Source organism: Microtus ochrogaster, linkage group LG2 (genome assembly GCF_000317375.1).
Source record: "Microtus ochrogaster isolate Prairie Vole_2 linkage group LG2, MicOch1.0, whole genome shotgun sequence".
NCBI lineage: Eukaryota > Metazoa > Chordata > Mammalia > Rodentia > Cricetidae > Microtus > Microtus ochrogaster.
Window position 1 is genome coordinate 13,323,834 of NC_022028.1, and position 22,334 is coordinate 13,346,167.

General features: G+C 37.7%; 1 protein-coding gene across 3 annotated transcripts in view; it reads right to left on the bottom strand.

Moving 5' to 3' along the window:
- The window catches only part of Adgrb3 (adhesion G protein-coupled receptor B3), a 704,417-nt gene that overhangs the window by 414,392 nt on the left and 267,691 nt on the right, over positions 1-22,334 (bottom strand). For all 3 annotated transcript variants that reach the window (XM_026785468.1, XM_026785467.1, XM_005359883.3), the window contains exons 6-7: positions 9,573-9,737; positions 8,962-9,126 (exon numbers count right to left, since the gene is read on the bottom strand). In XM_026785468.1, coding sequence (XP_026641269.1) covers positions 8,962-9,126; positions 9,573-9,737 — 330 coding nt within the window. The remainder of the gene's footprint in view (positions 1-8,961; positions 9,127-9,572; positions 9,738-22,334) is intronic.

Sequence of the window (22,334 nt, forward strand, 5' to 3'; positions counted from 1 at the left end):
AAGTTAATATAATCAATTAAATGGACTATTAATAAGATATAAGAATGGGAGTATGGGTTAACTTTATAAGGTTTCAATGAAAACAATACATTCATAAGATGGTGGAGAGGAGAAGACTCACCAATAGACTGACTACCAAGAGGCTTCCATAGCAATGTTCAAAGTAAAGGAGGGGTCCAGATGGATAGTAATAAAAACTACAGTGAAGAAAGAACATGTACCATTGCCTCGAGAAAACGGTCTGTACAAGTGTGATTTCATTACATATATATTTATATATCTATACATATATAGTACATATTTATAGTTGAGTAGAGAGAAGTAATGTTGCAAAGCTATTGGAGCTAGCATTGGGATGTAGAATATCAGGACTCTAAGGGTATGCACAAAATTTGGCAAGTAATGAGAACCTATGCAAGGTTTTTAAACCAAGTGAGTCATATGACTAAGGCCATAAATAGACCATACTAATGAGACAAACCTGTTCAGAAAAGATGATGTCATATGATTGATAGGAAGAACACAGAATTCATCAACTGCTATTAATCATCATATTTAGTTAAAATGTTTTTTCACATTGAAGCAATTCCCTATACCACGTTGGCTCCATTTTAGGTGTGAAGACACCAATAAAAAAAAAATTTCAGTCTTCCCTGGTTCCCATATTCCTCACTTTATTTTTACGTTCCTCTACTAAAAACAGGTGTTGGCAAAGGGAGTGCACAGGGCCACCTCGGAAAGAAATAGATGACTGAGAATCTGTCGTTAGGAAAGTGACTGCTCAAATGCCACAGAGGAGTTGCTTCTCAGAGAGAAAAGCTCTCCTGTGATAGATCCTGGGAGATCACTGTTGGCAAAGCATGCTGGGAATCTGTGAGAGACACGAGACAAATGGTAGACCTGCAGGTGTGTCCTGAAGGCTTTGCTATTGGTGAGAAGGGCGAAACAGCAAAGAGAATAGTGGCCACTGAGGCTGTGAGCGCTCACATCAGGCTACGCAAGGAACCAATAACGAAGAGAAATACCAAACATAATATGAGAGATTGGTGCTTCGGTGAGCATGGAAATAAAAGAGCAGCATGTGTTAATTAAAAATTTTAAGTGTCCTTTGATGCTCCGCTTGAAGATAATTGATAGATAGGTCCTAAAATTTACTTCTTTTACTATGGTAATATTTAAGATGGAAAGAAGTAAAAAAAAAAATAGTAATATGTGTTTCTTTACTTTTCTTCTCAATTTAAGGTTGTTGCCAAATATTTCTAAATCAAACAAGGTGGCTAATAGAAGATTAGACCAAATTGATTTTTAAGTTTCTACCCTGGAATAACCTCTGAGAGTTTTCCCAAAGTCTTCTCTGATGAGCAATCTGCGAAGATGAATTATTATACTAGTTATCTCCATAGCAACAGGTTTGAGTAAAGGACTTGCAGTGCTACCCAATTTAAACCCCGAGTCCTTTGGCCCTCTGTGCTTCTTCCTTTATTCCTCCCATAAAATTCAGCCAATTTGTTCCCAGAACTACAGAGTAGATTATGTAAAAACAATCAAACACTTGTGCTTTGGGCAGGACTCAACACTACTTTGGGTATTTATTAAGCAATAAAATCTCTTTCATCCAAAGGCTATCGTCAACACCTAATTTACAATTCTGCTCTTTAAACTGTACCTGACGTGTTTGACAGGAAGAAACAGGAGTCAATACCTAGTGCCATCTACTGTCAACACTAAACTCAGTGTCTGATTTTAGGTGAATAGCTATGTAAACACTCAGGTGTGAGAATATTTGCTGTTATTTATTATAGCCAAATACATTCAGTTAAAACAATTGCTTTCACCTTATGAGGAGCTCATCAGATTTCAGCATAGCTGATGATAAGTTATAAAGATAACCTGTAATTGCAGACCTGGGGCTCTGTGATGCCCTCAAAGCAGCTTGAAGTAAAAGGGCACAATTCATGGCAGCTTGTAAATGGTTCCAGGAGTTTTCTCTTTGGATAAGGAAAGCAACACAATGAACTGACATACTTGGGTTTATGAAAATGACTACAGCTAGCCTCTACATAGAGTGGCACATACCATTAATAACAGCATAACTTGCTAAGATTCATACACTTGTCTCTACAAAATATATACGCATATAGTTTTAGTGGACATGATTATCAACCTATCAGGCTACCAACCGGCACCTGAAGAGAAAACAAGTGAGAACAACTGGACAGGGCACCTCCCCCACCGTCACACCAAGAACGGAAATTCTGCATATGCATCCTGTAACTTCTCACTGCGGAAGACAAGAAACACGGAAGACATGCTACAGCCCAGGAAGAGACACATGAGGAATGTCCTTGCTTACTGTTGTTAGGATAAAGACACCATGGATAAAAGCTACATGGAGGGAAAGGGTTTATTGATTAACACTTCCCAGTAATAGTCCCTCGTGAAGGGAACTTAGGGCAGTGACCCAGAGGCAGAGACTGAAGTGGAGACCTTGGAGGTACACTGTTTACTGGCTTACTTACAGTGCACTGTGTCCTCACACATCAACTACCAATCAGGAAAAAGCCCTTCCCAAACTTTCCTATAACCAATCCAAGAAAGGCATTTTCTCAATTGCAGTTTCTCTTCCTAGATAACTCCAGATAGGGTCAAGTTGACAAAAAGCTAACCACGGTACCAACTGCAGTAGGAATCTAGATCTGTTTCTGGGTACTGTATATTCATATAAGACTTGATCGAATGATAATTAAGACCTTTTTTTTTTCTCTTTATGGAACAGGAAAAATGAGAATTGGGAAGCTGAGAGTTGGACAATAAATGATCCATTACTATTAAAAAAAATCAGTAGCCTTACTTCTCTTTAAGATGGCCAAGAGAGGTCTTATTTTGTAAAAACACCAGAAAAGTCGGAAATAAATTTGTCTACATTTGTATCATAAATACATTACAGACAGTACCCTCTTCATTTGTGAAGAGGCATGAGTTAGAGAGGACTCTGCAGTCTGGGCAGTATGTCAACTTTCACCAATGGAGCTGAAGTCAAGGACTACGTTTCATTTCCGTGTTCCTTTTTAATCACAATTTAATCACGATTATTCAACTTTAGTAGGCCACTGCAGTCTGAAAGATGATCTGGAGCCATTATCATCATCATCAGCTTATTGCCATCAAAATATATATTCTCAAGTCCATGCAAGCTCTACTGAACCAGAGCCTCTGATGCTCTGTAGGGGGCTCAACAAGTTCAACTTCATGCTTCAACAAGCTGTTGGCATGAATTTGAAGGCCATCAAAGGTTTAAAAGCAATGCCTTCGACTGTGATAGGAGTCCTCTGCAAAGATGCAAGCACAGAGTAAAGTCCTTTCTTCAGACATAGTCTTACTTGAAAGAAAAGAAATTCAAAAACGAAATTACTCTGCCCAAGTGACATCTCATAGGTAGAAACAGAGGGGAGGAAGGCAGGCAAGCAGTGTTTTTATCTACAGTATGACAGTGTGCATGAGGCTAATATAAAAACACATTGCAGCATCCAAGACTTGTTTTGCATTTCTAGGGTGACTGCTGCCCTCCTTTGGCACGCAGAGCTTGAGTAAAATACCACAGTTGCTTCTGGTCTCCCTTGGTCCCTGGCTCCCCATACCTCCATTTTCATTTCATGTTCCCGAGCACAGTCAGCCAGCAGGCTAAAATCAGCATGACAGACAAATCAATTGTTTTCCCAAGAAGGAAACTTGAAACTTTATCTGTGGATTAAGAATATCCCTTTCTGGAAGTGATAGATTCCACATTAGTGATTAGTGACTCCAGAACAATGGACGTTGGTAAGATGGTCCGCAGGCAGCCAAAACTTAGGTCTAGTCAGTTCATCAGTCATATTTGATTTCAGAAGAGTGACCAAGAAATATGGGGGGAGTATGTGAATGAATGTTTCCCATTGCAATAGAAGGCAAAGCCAGTGAAGTTATTACCATCTCACCATTTACCCATCAGAGCCTGAGGATGCGCGATGAGACTGAGATAAATGAAATCATTATTTGGTGAGCTGGACCAATTTAAAAATGGGGACACTTAATTATCTCCCCTGGAGTGATTCTATTTCCCAACCAGTAGTACTCTTACTTTTTGGCCTCTATGGTTTTCCTTTCTTATGAAAACATCTTACTGGGGTGGAGTTGTGGTCAATGATGCCGTTTTAACATTGTCCTACTCTATTAACACATAAAGGAAAACCCTAATCTTGATGGGCATTTTAAAATATGTTTTGTAGCTAATGTAGTAGCCTTTGATTAAATCTAAATGCTTAGTTTCCATTAGTTATCTAGACAAAAATGTTCATATGTTATATTTCTCCTTTTTGACAAGAGAGGGTTTCTGGGCAAGGTTAATTAATCTGTTTTTTTAATTCAAATTAAGTGAAACATTAACATAAATACCTGTTCTTCCCAGGACCCCCCCCCCAAAAAAAGATCAGGAATGAAAATATTAAAAATAATACTGGGAAAAATACTGTTCTAAAAGAAATACTTGTTGAAGCTTTGCAACCGACAAACAGAAAAAATGTCTTAGTAAATGTTATGAACACTTTCCCAGTATGTTTTGTCAATGGGTAGATATGAAACAATATCTTGGCTGGGATTAGGACCACTATTCACAAAAGAAATAATAGTGACCATGATTAGGAAATCAGGGTTAGCGTCATTCTAAGACTTAGAGTTTTGTGTATACGTCAGTTCTATTGTGTCAAATTGTAAAATAAATCTTTATAAATACCACTGTTTGATAAAATGACTGCATATGAGGTGTTGGTGGACAGACAGAACAAATATTATGTTGAAAATCCTATCCTCAATAGAGACACAAAGTTTTTAAATTAATAGTTGGGTATACGTTTTAATGCACAATGTACATTGTGCAAGGTATCAGATTGAATTATAGCAAAAAAATTGATACAGCAGCATTGTAAATGAGAATATTTTCGTCGCTGTAAAAGCACTAATCTTAAAAATCATTTAGCTGCCTTGAGAAGTAGGTTTCACTAGGGAGCTATAGATCTGTAAGTACATTGCCAATCCAATCTCCTTACTGAAGAGAGAGAAATGAAATGCTAAGACCAAAAAATACAACATCATATAAAATTGCTTTTAGTCATATGAGGTAATCTACTGACCTGTCTTAAATCATGAAGCCCAACAAATAAACGTAACGAGTCAAATATGCAACCTTTCTCCAAACCGATCTGTAAAATGTTTTTCAAACAGCAGGTGGCAATCTCGGTAAATCTGATTGCAGCTGTTCTGTCTTACCTATGCAGATGAGATGCAGTTGCGGACAGTTAACCAGCTTCATGCGCTAAAACTGGTTTAGGTACCTTCAAGTATTAAGAAGGTCTTGCTTCATCATGCTCTACCGTTCTAATGAAATTTATCCTCTGGCAAAACAAATGTTTTTGTCTAAAGCCTGTTAATTCTCATGCAGTGCAGAGATTTCATTGTTAATCTGCCTAGGCATCCTTCGCAGCAGAGTTCTGTGTGCTATTTGTCTCTTATCGTTCTGAATTCACATGGCCTGAAGAATTAGCAAAATTAATTTGAGATCTCATGCCAAAAGAAAACCTGCTGACAGATTGCAAAACGGGAAACTCAGTTTCTGGGGCAGAGAGATGGATCTCTGGGTGAAAGGCGCTTGCTGTCTTTGCCTGATGACCTCCCAGTATCCAGAAGCAGGAAGGAGCGAACTGGCTCGCTCAGCTTGTCCCCTGACCTCCACGTGTGCCTCCGTATTCACTCCAATAATATAAGTAAATGTAATAATAAGAAAAAAGACTCTAGTTTGTGATATGATTAATAACATTGAACAGAGAAAATGCTTTTCACCTTTTAATTATAGAGAGACATGGTATCTTGGTTACTGGGTAACTCTTAGAATACTTATATTTTTAAGTGGAGATGGTCAGTATATGTGACCAGAATAAGAACAGGAAACTTGTTGCATAGTTGCTTGTCTTGCTGCCCAGGCAAAGGTACCTTAACAAACAGAGGACTTCCAGCTTAGTACAGTCCATCACAGAGGGGAGGCGTGGCAGCAGCAGTCAGAAGCAGCTATCCCATCACATTCACAGTCAAGAAGCATGCAGGGCCTGGGGGCTGTGCACCACATCCTCTCCTCTTTTTATTGGGGCAGGCAGACAGAGTGCATCTTCGCAACCCAAATAATCGACTCGAGAAAATTTCTCCCAGACATGACCAGGGATTTGTCTCTGAGGTGATTCCGGCTGAGGTTAGCTTGACAAATACAAGTCACCACAAACCTACCCTTCGTCACCTCGACACAGAAACACACCTCTTTCTATACATAACTTCAGCTCCTGTCATTATAGCCTAATGACCATCTCATAATGCAGAATACATTCAGCCCAACTTCAAAGGTCTCAGAGTTTTCAACAGTCCTGATACTGTTCAAAATGACCAAGTCCAGGCGTCATTGGAGACCCAAGGCAACACATAACTGTGAACTCCTGTAAACTACCACAGTACATACTTTTAAAGTGAACTAACGCAAAGAAGTAGTCATAGGACAAAATGGAAAGTGGAGGGATAGTAAGGAATGGTCAGGCAAACACAAGCACAGACAATAAATCCTGCAACTTTATGTCTGCTACCTGGGGCTTCAGATGGAATCTTGGGAGCTTAAGTAACCCAGACCTTCCAGCTCTGCTGCCTGTAGCAATCCTAGCCTCTCTCCTTTAAATGTCCATGCTGTCTACAGCCTTCTTGGCCGGATGTCCCACGGTTCAGGCATCTCCGACCACCAGAGGGCTCCACTAAAACATCAACTTTACCTTCAGGGCTTCACAAACTGGCCTCTCAGGACCACTTTGCAAGTAATCAGATTGACACACTGCCTGGGTTTACCAGCTCTCTGGATTCACGGGGCAAGCCTCTGTGACTGTTCCGGTCTTGCATCTTTCCCATTTCCTCAGTCAGTTCAAAGTGATACTCCCAAGTTTGGGTTTTCAGCTCAAGCCAGAGACCTGAGTCTTTTGGAATATATATCAACTTTTGTGAGCTGACTCCAAAAAAAAAAAACCCTTCCCAGTTCTGCTGCTCTCAAAAAGCAGGAATCCTTTCAGTAACATTTTAGGTTCTCTCGTTCAAATGAAACTGTGTTTTCCCCTGGAAGGAGCCTTTGGTGGGTAAGTTCTTGCACTCAGTGCACCTATGCTGCCCCAGCACAGCCACACCACTCTTCAATGGCATTAATCTCTTCACCGGTGACAGAATCTTCTGTTGTTGCCTACATTCTCCTTACCAGAAGTGTAAAACTTATCCATACACCTTTCATCATCAAACCGCATGACTTGGTTATACTTCCTTGCTTCATTTGAATTTTCATCACCATCATTATTATTATTGTATGTGTATGTCTGTGTATGCCGCTGGCCCTCTCCTTTACTTCTTGCTATCTCCCTGGAGGCCTGAATGAGAGCAGTAAGCAGGAGCACTGGCCCAACCTGAAAGCTATCCTGTCTGAAGTTCCTTCCAACAAACACATTGTCTAATACATTGCACCTCATTCAAGTGCTCAGACAACGGATAAAATACAGCCAGATCACTGACCATATAGCCATACACAATATTATCCAATTTGATGGTGCCCATGTTCACCTCTGAAGCCTATAAGCCCGGCTTCTACTGTGCACATTTCTCTCCTTCTTCTCCTTTCTACATTCTCTCCAGATAGGCTCAGGCTAGGTTTACACTTTTGAGGGTTCTTCTCATTGACAGTTCAAAACTATCCTGCATTTCTCCTACTAACCAGTTCCAAACCCTAAGAACTGCAAGGTTAGTTTTATCACGATAATGACTCTACTTCTTTATTCCAAACTTCTGCATAGCTAATAATTGTGTTGCTGGAGCAGCATGCTCTGACAAAAGCAACCTAAGAAGGAGTTTATTTTGAAGCACAGTATGGTTACAGTTTAAGACAGCTGGTCACAGATGGACACGACCACAGTCCTGAAGCCGAGGGAGGTGAACTGGGCCTGGCTTTGCTTTCCCCTTTTATCCAGACCAGAAGTCAGTTAGCCTAATTTAGATGACTTCTCACAGACATATCCAGCCCAGAGATTTGTCTCCAACGTGATTCTACATCCCTTCAAATGACAATCATCCCAAACCAATACACCTATGGGATAAACCCAGCAGACACTCACATTCTCTGAGTTCATTTCACTTAGTACTGTTTTGTATGTTTCTGTTAGTTTGGCCTACGGTATCAACCTAAAATAATGATTTTGACTTATCTGTGTCTCAGTGTGTCACAATTATTTTAAGGAAAGAATCTAGTTTTCTAAAGGAGACTTTGTGAAATGAATAAAGTTTGGACAGTGTCTGCCCTGTGTTATTGTTTGTGCTTACATGCAAACCACTTTCATTAGCCATTACATTTTATATTTTATCCATGGTGATAACTTTATGATTGAAAATTGGACAAGAATGGGTAAATACAGATTTCTAAGGTCATCAAGGAGACATTAATCAGTCATAAAAATGAAAGTATATGAATTTAAGCAATAGCTTTTGATTTCATTTGCTTAATGCTTAAAAAAGTAGTAAGGTTTAAGAACATTTTTTGTCTTCTCAATAAGCAAATTTTATTACATAGTAGAAAAATATTATAATGATATAAATCATACTCAAATCAATTATTCTTCTTTGTGGTTATTTTTTGACTATCATTGTATTTCAATGTCACTTTACAATAAATAAATTAAAACTATTAGGATTATTCTAACATATCAGGAGAAGTTGTCATATAGTATTTTTAAAACAAGTATATTGCCAGGTATTAATATCAATCTTTAGATCAAAGACGTGTCATTCCTTGAAGTAGCAAGTGGCGCGCGCGCACACACACACACACACTCACGCACACCCCCCACATGCACACCAGATCCATCTTACCTGGGCACCGCTGCTCACTGCACCGTCTCACTTCCTCCCCTGTTCCTTCACACTGCTGTCCTGTTAAAGCTGCACCCTGACACGTCCTCACTCTCCTCTCCCAGCCTCCATCACAGGACTTGGAGCATCCGCTCCAGTGACCCCATTGATTCCACTGACCATTGGCTGAAAGAAATGGGTCTCGCTTAACAGCAGTCGCGGCATGCACTGGTTTAGTAAATGTGTAAATCCGGGGGTGGTAAGATTCTTTCCATTTTTATTCATCTACTGTCAAGAATAAGTTTTGTCCAAATATTGGACTTACTGGCCAAACACTTTTCACATTTTGTGGTGCGAAGAATTACATAAGTGTGCATGACACTTCAGATGCACAAGGAACCTACTTTTAGAAACTGGAAGCCTAGTGCTAAACTTTATTAACTCGACTATTATTCGATTTAAGAATCTCCAGATTTTTCAGGCTTTATTATTGCAGTATACCGTAGAATAAACGAATGTAATGGTTTTGTACATATGAATATATAATTAGCTTTCATTTTATGACTGCCTGGCATGGTGCTTTGAGGTTTTATGACTTGTAGTTGTCATTTGCACAAAGCCATTGGCCTTACCTGTACATTCGGGGTTGGAGCACTCTCTGCTTTCTGCCCATGGTCCTCTGCACTCAGAGCCTCCGTGTGCAGCTGCCGTGCACTGCCGGCTCCTCTGTTGGGTTCCATTGGAACATGTCACCGAGCAGTGGCTCCATGAACTCCATTCCTGCCACTGTCCATCAACTACGAAAGCAGAAAGAGAGACAGCATAAGATGCTCCAGTGGGGAAAGCTACACAGGGAGCACAAGGTACCACTAACCTGAAAGATGAATCAATCTCAATCAAGGCTTCCAAATGTTTGTAATTAAGATCACACTGTGTGAGACCCTATTACTACTTCCCAATACGTTATTATCCCCTTTTTTTGTCATGAGACTCCTCAATACGTTATTACCCCCTTTTTTGTTTCTACTTCATTTTATGCATTTTCATTATGATGGTTAATCGCTGTCGTCAACTTGATATGAGTTTGAATCGTCATGGCCACAAATATCTGAACATGTCTGAACATGGACAAGGGTTGCCTAGATTGGGTTAAGTTGAGAAGACCCACACTTCATGTGATTAGCACCAAGCTGTTGCCAGGGATTCTGGACTGACTGAAAAGGAGATGGGGAGCTGAGCAGCATGTTCACTGTTATGTTTCCTGACTGGATACAGTGAGATGAGGCAATTCCCGCTCTTGTTCCACCTCTTCCCTGGCCTGACGGTTGTATCCCTTGGGAATGTAAACCCTACTCTCCTTCATATTTTGGAAAAGCAGCTCCTAAAACTAAACATTGAATGACATGCAAACTAAATAAAATGTTGTGCAGTGTGTTGCACAGGGTATTTTCAGAAGACTGTGAGATATAGGTCCTAGGGGACTGGTACATTCTCCTTGGCAAATTGATGTTCCAAATAATCAGTGAGGATCATGAGAAAATGAATAGGATAAGTATTGTCTGCGAAAGAACATGCGAAATTCCTTAACAGATAAAGATGGGTATTTTCTAGAAAAAGACGCAAGGTACAGTGAAGGAAATCCAGAGATTGAAGTGGAGAGAGGCAGAAGACGTTGGTCATAGGCAGCAGTCAAGTTTTGCAGCTGGGTTGTGAGAGACCAGAGATGTAGATTCATTCTATCTTGACTAAAGGTCAGATAGTTCAGGCCTATTCTTGCTGCTTCGAGGTTATTGACAGGACGTTTTGACTTTGGGTGTGGCTACTTGATGCTTTGGTTATTTGAGAGGATCACTTTGCTGCCTTCCTTGAATTTTGGTACAAAGGTCTTTTGTCTCTCTTCTCCTCTTTGGATTGGGGTATATAAAGCTTATGAAAAATTAACGTGACTAGGTTCAGTATTCACTGGGTTGCCCTCCCGACTCTTCCCTGTGTGTCTCTTTTCTTTTGTATCTTTATTTTTCTGCCTAACATTCTAATCCACACATCCTTACTCTGGAGCATAAGAACCATCAAGGCTGAACCCTGACAATGGGTTGAGATTTTGGACCACTGTTCTCAGGTAAGTAAGAACGCTTTCAAGTGTTCTGGTCAGAGATAATGAAATATTTGGAAAACAAATTTAAAAGATACAGGGGAGGGTCAGGCCTGGATGACAGAGAGTTGGAAAAATCAGGAAGTTGTCAAGAGGTGACGCTCAGAGAAATGAAGGGAAGGATCTAGAAACAAAGCAGAGAAAACATATGGTAAGTCAAAGAGACCTGGTGTCTGATGGTTGGGATGCAGATGACTGCATTTGACCTATCTTTGGAACTTCATTCACTTGTCATTCAATCAAATGATTCTGAGATTGGTGATGAAGAGAGAAATGAAAAGTTTAAGTACCAAGCCCAGTTACCTCAAAAATTATCACACTATGCACGTAAACAAATCAAAGGTGAAAGGCAAGCAAGTTCTTTACATGCTATATGAGATTTGCAGGTTTTCACAGGATCTTCTTCATAGAAAGGATAATTGCTAGGGCAGTGTGACTTGACTCATTTACACAAGGAGACAGCACTGACAAATGCTAGAAAACATTGCAGAGGATTAAACCCAAAACCGATGAAAATGTACAAATTAGCATATGAATGCTATAAAAGAACTCATAGATGAGGGGGTCTACTTTTTTCAGTGTTACTGCATGTTTCTTAATGAGCTTGATTATGACTGAAAAGGAATTTACCATCAATCATAAGTTCTACTAGAAGCTAATATTGCTGTGAAAATCCTTCCAGGCAAACCAGAGTCTGACAGAATGAGTAGGTAATTTCAAGCCTCATATGTAGCTATTAAATAGGGCTGTCGAACAGATATCTGGCTGTACTTAATAAACCTTGTGTGAGATTAAAAACCACAAAATGCCAATTTGATCATTCCATTCGTGTAATTTTAGTGTCTCGTTTTATTAAAAGTACCTGATATAATCTTATCTGGCCATGTAGTACACTTGCCAGACAAAACAAAAGTTTTAGTAAATCAATAGGACATTATAAATTATCTATGTATCCTCTTTCTTTGACATTCAGGCTAAATGTAGTTTTCATTCCAGATTTTGTTTTTAATGAGGATGAGTTAATATTAGAAATGAGGGACATTTTGAGGTTAAACACTGTCAAAAAATTCATAAGACACAACATATTTGAGATTTGACTAATTTAGGTTACCTAATCAGCCATAACAAAAAATAATGAAATTAAAGATATATCAATCACTTGGACTTTTATTTGTTTTATTTTGTACTATTAATTAGAAGGTCATTTTATTGAATATTAGTTGCACTATTCTGAAATAATTGACTTGATAAAGTAACTTACTACATATTAAAAAAAGAAAGAAAAATTAATACAAAATCCACTACAAAATTCCAGTGTGCATCCTGTTAGTGTGTTGGCTTCATGACTATACAAGCAGAAAAGTGAGGGCTGAGAAATGATTCACATACATCACAGTCACTCAAGGATTTCCTCAGTGCCAGAGTGAGGTCTCGTCATATGAAAGCAATTGTTGTTTGATTTTGGTTTCGTATAAAGTCCTGATATTTTAAAATATGATTACTATGTCCTAAGAACCTCTTCTCCTAAGCATTTTAGGAGTTGGCAGTCTCATTTTTTTCTGGATGGGAAACAATGGATCACAAGTTTCTGGGAAGTAGGAATTAAATTCTCTTTTTGACTTTTAAGCATCCCAAACAGAGAATGTACATTATCATTCAGGGGCAACTGCTGGGATAGTCAAAACTAAAAGTCATTTATTAAGATACAGGTCTCTATTGATCTAAAAACAACATTCTTCTTGGCACTAGAGAAAATAAATGAAAAACTCTGCTATCTGAACTTTAACTGGGAAGACAAGCGGTAAAGAGATTGATTCCCTTTCAACACCCATGCTGGTTTTGTACTTGACCTGCTCTGGTAGAAGCAGCAGGCGGGCAATGTCTCTCCTTCCCTAGAATCAGTTCAATGAATTCTGTGAGCTTGTCACACGGCTAAGATGAATCTTGCAGAGTCATTGCAACCTGAGAAATTTGAATAGATCTCGATGACTTGTTCTATTATAAAACCATTTCTGCTGAACTCTGATTCATATCTTGGTATTCTGTCATGAAAATTGCTCCCTGGTAAGTTAGGATGATGGAAAAACTTCAAAAACTTGAAGCTCATAACGTACTATTAACTCAAGGGTTCCAGAAAAGCTATGGTGTCAATGATGTTGCCCTGGACCTTCAGAGGGCTGTGGTGACTAAGACCGATCCAGCTCTGCTCTCATGATCTTATGTGCTTGGCTATGAAAAGTATGCGTGGGGAATCCCGTCAGGTCCCTTGGGAGATAGGAATGGCTGATTCCCATCGCTAAAAGGAGGCAACGACTGTATGTAACTGAAAGCTCCAGTGGTTGAAAAAGCAGAGAGAAAGTCAGGACATAAAGGGGGATGGTGAGACCAGGAAGTGTAGAAGAGAGAGTCAGCTGATGTATGGGAGCCAGAGATCATAGGGCACCAAAGACCGAGGAAGATAAGTAGCTGTGAGAGAATATGCAAATAGGCACATGAAATAATTTACATTTAAAACTGGAATAGTTTGTTGCTTGTGAAAGATGGATTACACAAGGGCAAGAACCCTGGAAGTGAGAGGAATTGGGGTTCTATAGTACGGGCGAGGCTGGGCAGGTTCTCTGGAGGGTGAGCTGACAGAAACAATAATGAGGAACCAGACTGATGCTTTGACTAATTCACATAGGGAAAAGGAAGATTCCTTTATTGGGCTGTTTGACCGGTTTACAATCAAGTGAGAGAACACAGTTCCAAAACGAAAATTTTCATGTTTATGATATTGAATTAGAAGTTCATCCAGAGACTATTGCATTAAATGAAACCTTGTTTAAAACTGTGCCTCAGGTGGAGAACGATGCAGCAGTGAAGAATGCTAGCTGTGCTTGCAGAGCATCCTAATTCGGTTCCCAGGATCTATGTCATGCAGCTGCAGCTTACTATCACTTGCAATTCCAGCCCCAGGAGGACGCGCGCGCGCGCGCGCGCACACACACACACACACACACACACACACACGTTCATATGTCCATGTACACACACAGCTAAAATAATTTAAAAATTGAACTTAAAAAATGGCGTCTCTATAGTTTCAAAATGATTTTTCAAGATCATGTTTGCAATCAGCTCACTTTACCTCTAAAGTTTTGCATAGATTAAAAGTGAGAAACACAATCGGATATTCCATACAGTGAGGTCCAAAGAAAGCAAGAGTAGCCATACCTACACCAAATGAAATAGATTGGAATCAAAATCAGTAAGAAAAGGCATTAACGGGTCAAACGTTGAATCAATAGGTAAATTATATAAATTTCTCCAATTGTAAAATAGAGACACAATGTAGCAAAGCCTGTTACAGCTAAAGCAGAAAGGAGAGGAAACTCTTATGTAAGTCATCTTCCACACCAAGTAAAGCATGAGTTCCTGAAATAAATAGCATCGCACTACCGCTCACAACAGTAAACAAAGGAGAAAAACTATTTAATAGCAGGAAGGAAATGATAGATATCTTGGCAGAACAAAATGACAGACCAAAACAAGCAAGGAAGGAAAACAACACAAAATATTAGCAAGATAAAGGCCTGGCTCTTTGAAAGAAAAACAAAGTAGGGAAACTTAAGCCTGACAAAGTGGAAACAAGGCTCAAATATATAAAACCAGGGCTGTAAAGGGAGACACTATAATAACATTTCAGAAATTAAAAGGGCAATTAAAGAACTCTGAACAACCATATATAGCAACATGTTGCTTGTCCCAGAGAAATAGATAAACAAGTATCAAATATTTCATACCAAGACACAATCAGAAGAAATAGAGAACCTAAGCATACCAATAAAAAGTAATGAGACTGAATCATTAATAAGTCTTTTATGAATAAACAAAGCAACAACAAACAAGCCAAATCAAACCAAATTAAAATAGGACCATATGTCACTGCTGGGTTCTACCAAGCATTTGAAGAAATACCAAGTTTTCTCAAATTATTATGAGGCATTAGAGGAGAAAAATTATTAAAATCTCTTATGAATTTAAATAGAGTGTCCCACCATAGCTTCATTCATATATTTAGATGCTTAGCCACCAGGGAGGAGAACTCTTTAAAGAACTAAAAGTGGGAGATTCTAGCTTTATAAAGATATATTTGCATGTCAGATCAATAAGGGGTGGAACTGTGATGCTTAATCTTGATAGTCACACTGGTAAGACTTAGATTCACCATGGGAATACAAATCTGGGTGTGCTTATGAGAAATTGTCTATATCAGCTTATGGCAGGTGGGAAGACCCACCTTATACGTAGAACCATTAGTATAGGTTCTAAACTGAAAACAAAGAATAAAGCAAGCAGAACACTAATTGCCTTGTTTCCTGACTCTGGATGCATTGTGAGCAATCAATTCTACCTTGTCACTAAGAATTTCCCACTATGATATACTACTGTACCTATGAACTTTGAGGCAAAATAAATTCCTCCTTCATAAAGTTTCCTTTATGACAAGTAACTGATATCCCAATGTCAGTTTTCACAAAACAAGAAAAGGCAAATTTTAACGTTTCAATGGACCACCAAAGTCACAGATAACCAAAGAAATTTTGATAAAAAAGAACCAAGCAGGAGCATTGTACTATGTTTACAAAATGTGTTGCATGAGTGCAATAATCAAAACAGCATGATATTGGTATAAATATAGGCTAGTCAAGAACCACATAGACAACTTAAAGTATATTCATGAATCTACAAAGAGCTTCTAACTACATCTAAAGAGCATAGTTGCCAAAAGAAATAATGGGAAACTGAGTATCTACTTACAGAAGAATGAGACCAGACTCTGCCATTTACAGAAATCAACTTAAGTGGAATCAAAAGTTAGATGTAAAGCATGAAACTACTAGGAGAAAACATAGGGGAGATTCTCCTGAATATGGACAAAAATCAGACCAAGCAAAACATTGACAAGTGAGATTACATAAAACCAAAGTTTTTGCACAATAAAATAAACAATCATGAAAGGGAAAACAACCTACTGAATACAAAACAATATTTGCAAATTCTACACATAAGAGGGAGTTAGCATCCATAATATATAAAGAATTTCTTAAATATTAAAAAGACAATACTAACTAAAATTTTAGAATAAACAAGCATTCTAGTTAGACACTTTTCAACAGAAGAAAAATGTCTAGCATGTATTTGGAAAAAGAATAATAAAAGCCCAAATCAAAACTACAATGAAAAACATTTAAATATTAAAAAGACAAACAACCAAAGTTAAAAAAAAAGCAAGAATTCTAGTTAGACACTTGTCAACAGAAGGCAAATGTATGAAAAGAGCAGATCAAGACTACAATGAAAGACCCTTTCCACCCATTAAGAACAGCTCTTACGATGGTGAGGAAAGAGTATCTTTACACCCTGTCAGAAGGAGTACAAATTTGTGCATCCATTATGGAAAATGTAGATTTTCCTCTAAAAACAAAATTGGAATATGACCATAGAAATATTTGAAAATTGAAGAATCACCTGTAATCCTTTGTTTATTGTAGTAGCACCAAAAGAGCCAGGAGCCAAGAAATGGAAAATATCTATCAAGTCATGGATGGACAAATCAATTGTGGTATAACCACAAGAGACTTAAAGTAAAGCAATTGAAATCCTGGGGTATAGACACAAATCAAACTGGAGATCATTAGGTTAAGCAAAATAAACCGGACACAAAGAAGACACCTATCAGGTGACTTTGTGTGTGTATGTCAACTAAATGTGTTGATCTTAAAACTGGGAGGCTCTTTATGAGAGGTTGAGGGACATTAGGGGAAAGGAATGACATGGAAATATGTATTGATGGATACTGGTTTGCATTTAGATAGGAGTAAGACACTCATATGCTTTACAGTGTTGTCAGTGACATTAATAAAGATTATTTTATTTAAATTATAACTCTTTCCTCTCTTCTCCCCTCATAAAATACAAGACCTCATAATTTATTCTAGGAAACGCACACAGGTCAGAGTCATCACTTTAAAAGTCATTTTCAATTTCTTTCAATTTCATGACAAGCACTTTAGTTTTGAATATTATACTTTTTAAATAAATGGTATCTTTCAATTTAAAAACTCCGGTTGCTTCAGGAGTCGTTCTACAACAGTGAATAAGAACAGAGAACAATAAGGCTTTGTTCTGAAACAGGAAAAGTATGAAGGATCAGTGTAAGCACTATGCAATGAGCTTCCTTACACACCAAAGTCACAGGAGACAGCCATTCTTCACTTCAGCAATAGGACAAACTAGCCCATTTTCTAGGGCCAGAAGAATTACAGTAGCAAAAGCTGAATTGTTAGATCTCTGCTACTCGCATGCAATAGGAACTTCATCCTGCCAGACATAACCAAGCCAATCTGGAAGAAATAATAACTGTCTCCTCTTAAATTTTATATGCTATCTTAGTAGATGCCGTTTTCCATCTATTTTCATATCTAGATCAAGAGTAGTTAAGGGCAAAGAATAGGTAAGGCGGAGAACATCCCAGTCATTAGGTCTTATGTGTTTTGGACACCAAAACTATTTCAGCAGTGATTCTATTTGAATATTGGTGAATGAGTAAATGGGACAGAGAGAGCACTTGTCAGCAGAAGAATCTGGCATCTGGTTGTAAAGCTATCTGATTTAATGATGGAAAAGCCAGGGAGCTCAGATTTGCATTCAGTTAGGAGTCACCCAGAAATCTGAAAGATCCTTTCATAACACAAGGCTCAAATGTTTGAAAAAAAGCCTGACTTTTTGCCTTGGAAATGAGCAGAAAAAGAAAAAAAAAAAAAAACACCTCTATGCTTCCTATTTGCTATTTTAAAATGAAGTACAATAAAAAAAGAATCTAATAAAATATTATTTTTAGAAGTTGGAGATGCATATATATGAGAGTGAGACTGATAGGGAGGGAGTTGAAATGACAAAAAAAAAAGCTGTAATAAAACGAAAACCCTTATACAAATAGTGTACAACTGATAGAAAAATTTTATAAGAACTTAAAGATCACTGGCACAGTGTTAAAACCCAAAATGGTATAAAACAAACCTCATCGCCATAAAAGAGACCAGAATATGGAAATGAATATAAATTAATTAAATAACAAACAGGCTATTAATGGGGCAGCAATTAGTGTCAAATGGTAACATCCTCATGCAGAGGGAACTGCAGACCTTTGAACCCAGTGCACAGAAGTGCTTAGCATTGCCTGACTCACTGTGTCATCAGGAGGGCTCCCTGCAGAGGGACAGGTAGGCTACTAGCCCGTGAATGCTGAGGATCAAAACGTTAGGTCAGCAGGACACTGAATCAGGGTTGTTCTGGGGCGACTATCCTTTGTATAGAGTTTGCTCTCTATTAGGATTTGTAAAAATATGCAGATGTTCCTGGAAACTAGACCTGGGAACCTTCTGCACTGTGGGGAGTCTGGCTTCACAGGGATGCTTTTCTGGAACAGCAGAGCAGAAGGACACTTCAGGCCCACAGACAGGCACAGATATTTGGTACTCACTTGTAGTTGCCTGGAAGAAGATTCTCTTTGGCTCTAAGATAAGGCTACAGAGCTCAAATATTACATCTTGGGTTTATTTGACTTATATCCTTCAAAAGACCCTAATATTAAAGGAATATACGTATGCAAATCTTGTAAAATATCTTCCACTTTGCCTCATTTTATACTTTTTTTTTAGTGTTTCTACTCATCAGATCATTCCTGTCATATAGATGCTGGGCTCAATTTATAAATTTGAAAAATGAGGAATGGTAAAGGCAATAATAAGTTGTATGAATAAACATCAATAATTAAGAATTGGAGCTGAAGGTGTTCTGGCTTTCACACCATATTTAATTGTATGATTTTGTTTCCCACTAAATCATACAATTATATTTGTTTTTATATAGTGTATACATGAGTGTTTAGATAAATATGATATATTTATTATATAGAATATACCTAATGTATTTAGGGATAGATTTTTGATATAGAGATACTTCAGGTAATCTGGTCTCCTATCTGTCACTCTCATGTTAGTTACTCTTGATCTATTATTTTATTTATACTTTCATACATGAATATATTTCTGATTGAGAAATGCCAAGCAGAAACCAAAATGAGGGTAATTTTGAACCACTAGTTTCTCTCATCCTCCACTGCTATTAGGGGAATATTATAAAGAAATCAAATTATATGTCTATTAATATTGAGGTTGTGAGTTAAAAATTTAAGATTTCATGAGAATTAATTCCAAAGGAAGTGATTTTATTTTGAGGCTATCGACTTCTATCATTTTCATATTGGGTATACAAGACAAATGAAGGTATATCATATCTGACATATTTATGTAGCTAAAGTCAATAAAAGTCCAAACCACTAATAATAAGCTTTTGCCCACTGGAGAAGTTCAAATAACAGGACCATCCAAAGATGGATTTGACATAGTTACATCCTACCATTATTGACAGCCCACCTATGCTTGGAGATAGGCTGTGTTATCACTCCTGGAGCTCCCCAACCCATAGAATATTACTGTGAAATATGTTTAATTCCATGTACAAGGCAAGATTATAATAATAGTATAACCCACCCAGAGTACAAAATATGCATTTCTCAACAAACACGAATGACTGGTACTTCTTTACCAATTAGAGAAAATCTTCCCTTTTCATTACCTAATGTGTGTGTGTGTGTATATATATATATATATATGCCCAATCATATATAATCCTAACATCCAATCCAGAGCAGCATTAAAGTCTCACCAAATTACTTAATACACAAGCCTAAATCCCTTAATTAGCCCTCCCTAATTCTCTCTAAAAGGTCTCATTGACAAGTCTCAGAGAGTAAGAATTACAGTAAAAGAATAAAAAAGATTCATAAAATTAAATATGTCCTTATGAAAGTACAAAATCCCATCACCACATCACAGGAAGGTAAGAAAACAAATGTAAAAAATATAACTAGAAATTGGAGCGAGACTTAGAAATTTATATATATGCATATACACGCATATATATATATATATATATCAAACACACACATATATATGCATACATATAAAAGGAATATGTAGACACTGTAATTTGTTGGAGGAATACCAGGAAACAAGTTGCTTAAATAAGAAGAAAATTGAAGAGAAATTCTATATAATCAAATGTATCGGTGGGCACAACCATGGATTAAATGCTCAATTCCTTACAACAATTAAAATTTCAGAGAAAACAGCAACCCAAACAAAGTAAGTTGGACTATGTTCTAGGTTTGTTTAGACAAGAAAGATAGACCACAAAGACAGTTAAACACTAAGGCTATGCAAGCAGCTTTCCATAATAACTCTGAACAAGCTGATCCCGTCTGCTGCTCTAGGCGTCTACACGTCTCCCATCAACAGCAGCCCCTGTTCTCGGACAAGATATTAATGTAGCAAGGGTGATGGTGTTAATTGTCAGCCTGACAGAATCTGCAATCACCTGGGAGACAAACCTCAGAGCATACCTGCAAATCATTACTTAAATTAAGGTTAGCTTTTGAGTAGGCCTCTGCGGGATTACCTGATTGCATTAATTGATGTGGGAAGGCCCATCTTAATTATTGTCAGGATGATTTTTTTTCGTCCTGGGATATCAGACTGTATAAAGGGATGAAAGTAACCCGAGAACTGCCAAGCATTCATTGACTCCACTCTGCTTCTGGACTCCACACAATTGATTAGATGCTTTAAATCCCTGGGGCCTTGACTTCCTGCCCTTGAACTGGGAGCCAAAATTTCCCTTTGTCATTTAAGTTGCTTTTGTCATAGTATTCTGCCACAGCAGCAATGGATGGAAACTAAGACAGCAACTAACAGCTATAGTAGGGATGCCATAACTACTTTTTCCTTTCTTCCCTTTTCGTTTAGATGTCAGGAAGATTGCTTTCCCACCCCAAAAGATGTGAGAGAAACTGCACCTTGCTTGAGGAAAGAATCTGATGGAATATTAACTGCTTGTAGTTGTTTACCAAAATACATAAGTGAAAAATATTATATGTGAATCTTCGTTTTTTGAAAAGATGGAGTATGTATTCTTTTGGACAAAATCTTGCATCTCATTGGTAATGATGACGGCTTTGTAGTCAGTGGTGGTGTCAGGGTTTAGCTATAAAACAAATATTTATAAGGAGATTCCCTAGTGGTTGTACCATATATATCTTATGTACTTTTAAATCATATGGGAAAAAAAATTCTGATACAGAATGAAAATTTTGAAATGCCATAGCTCTAAGAATCCCAATTCACAGTAAGAAAATTGGGATACAGGGTAGGAATTTGATCTGTTGTGGTATACTCAAACTCAATAAGGAAAATTACAAGAGGAAAAAAAAACATATAAATTTAAATATACAAATCAGACCCATACAGCTTACTTAGGGAAACAGAAGTGGGCCATATTTCTAAAAAACTCTGAAAAGCTTTGAAAACTTAAGAGAGAAGTGTTCGGATAATGGCATGTGTCTGTGTGAGGTATGTACCTAGAGACAGAAGGAAGACAAATGATATCATGCATGGATTTTCTGGGAGTGATTTGCAAATAACAAATTATGACTTTTTGAGCCCTAGTATTAATAATTGAATTGCTATTTAGGTGCATACTTCCAAAATTTATGGAACTCATAAAATTCTGCACGGAAATACATAAAATCTTACTTCTTTTTAGAGAATATTTTCTATCCTTTCTTTGAAAATTTCATTCATGTAACATTATATTTTATATCCATTTACCACTACTTCCCTCTGACTTCTAGTGGTCTCCATCATGTCATATAATTTCTAGGACATTAAAGGATTGCCTTATAACAAAGCACACCGACTTGAATTAAGAGAAGAGATGGAACTGGCTCTGTGTTGGAAAGTACATTTATAGAAAAGTCCCAGTAGGAGTTCCACCACCTTGTTTTCATACAGAGTAGTTTATGAACTGTTCTAACAAGACGCCGTCCAAAGACCAAAGGAGGAATCTTTGTTTTAGACACTGTCTTTTGACATTTTTGTTAGCTATTTGTGACTCACAGTTTTCTCTATATCTTCCTGGATTTTAATATTTATGAACATGAAATTATTCCCTTAATTTTGAACCCTCTGGAACCAGAGATTAGAATTTCTTATTCTTGGTGCACTAACTATTTGCTGGATGTTTGAATAATATTGAAAATAAATATTCGATAATATTGTGGAGGCTCTGGGACAAT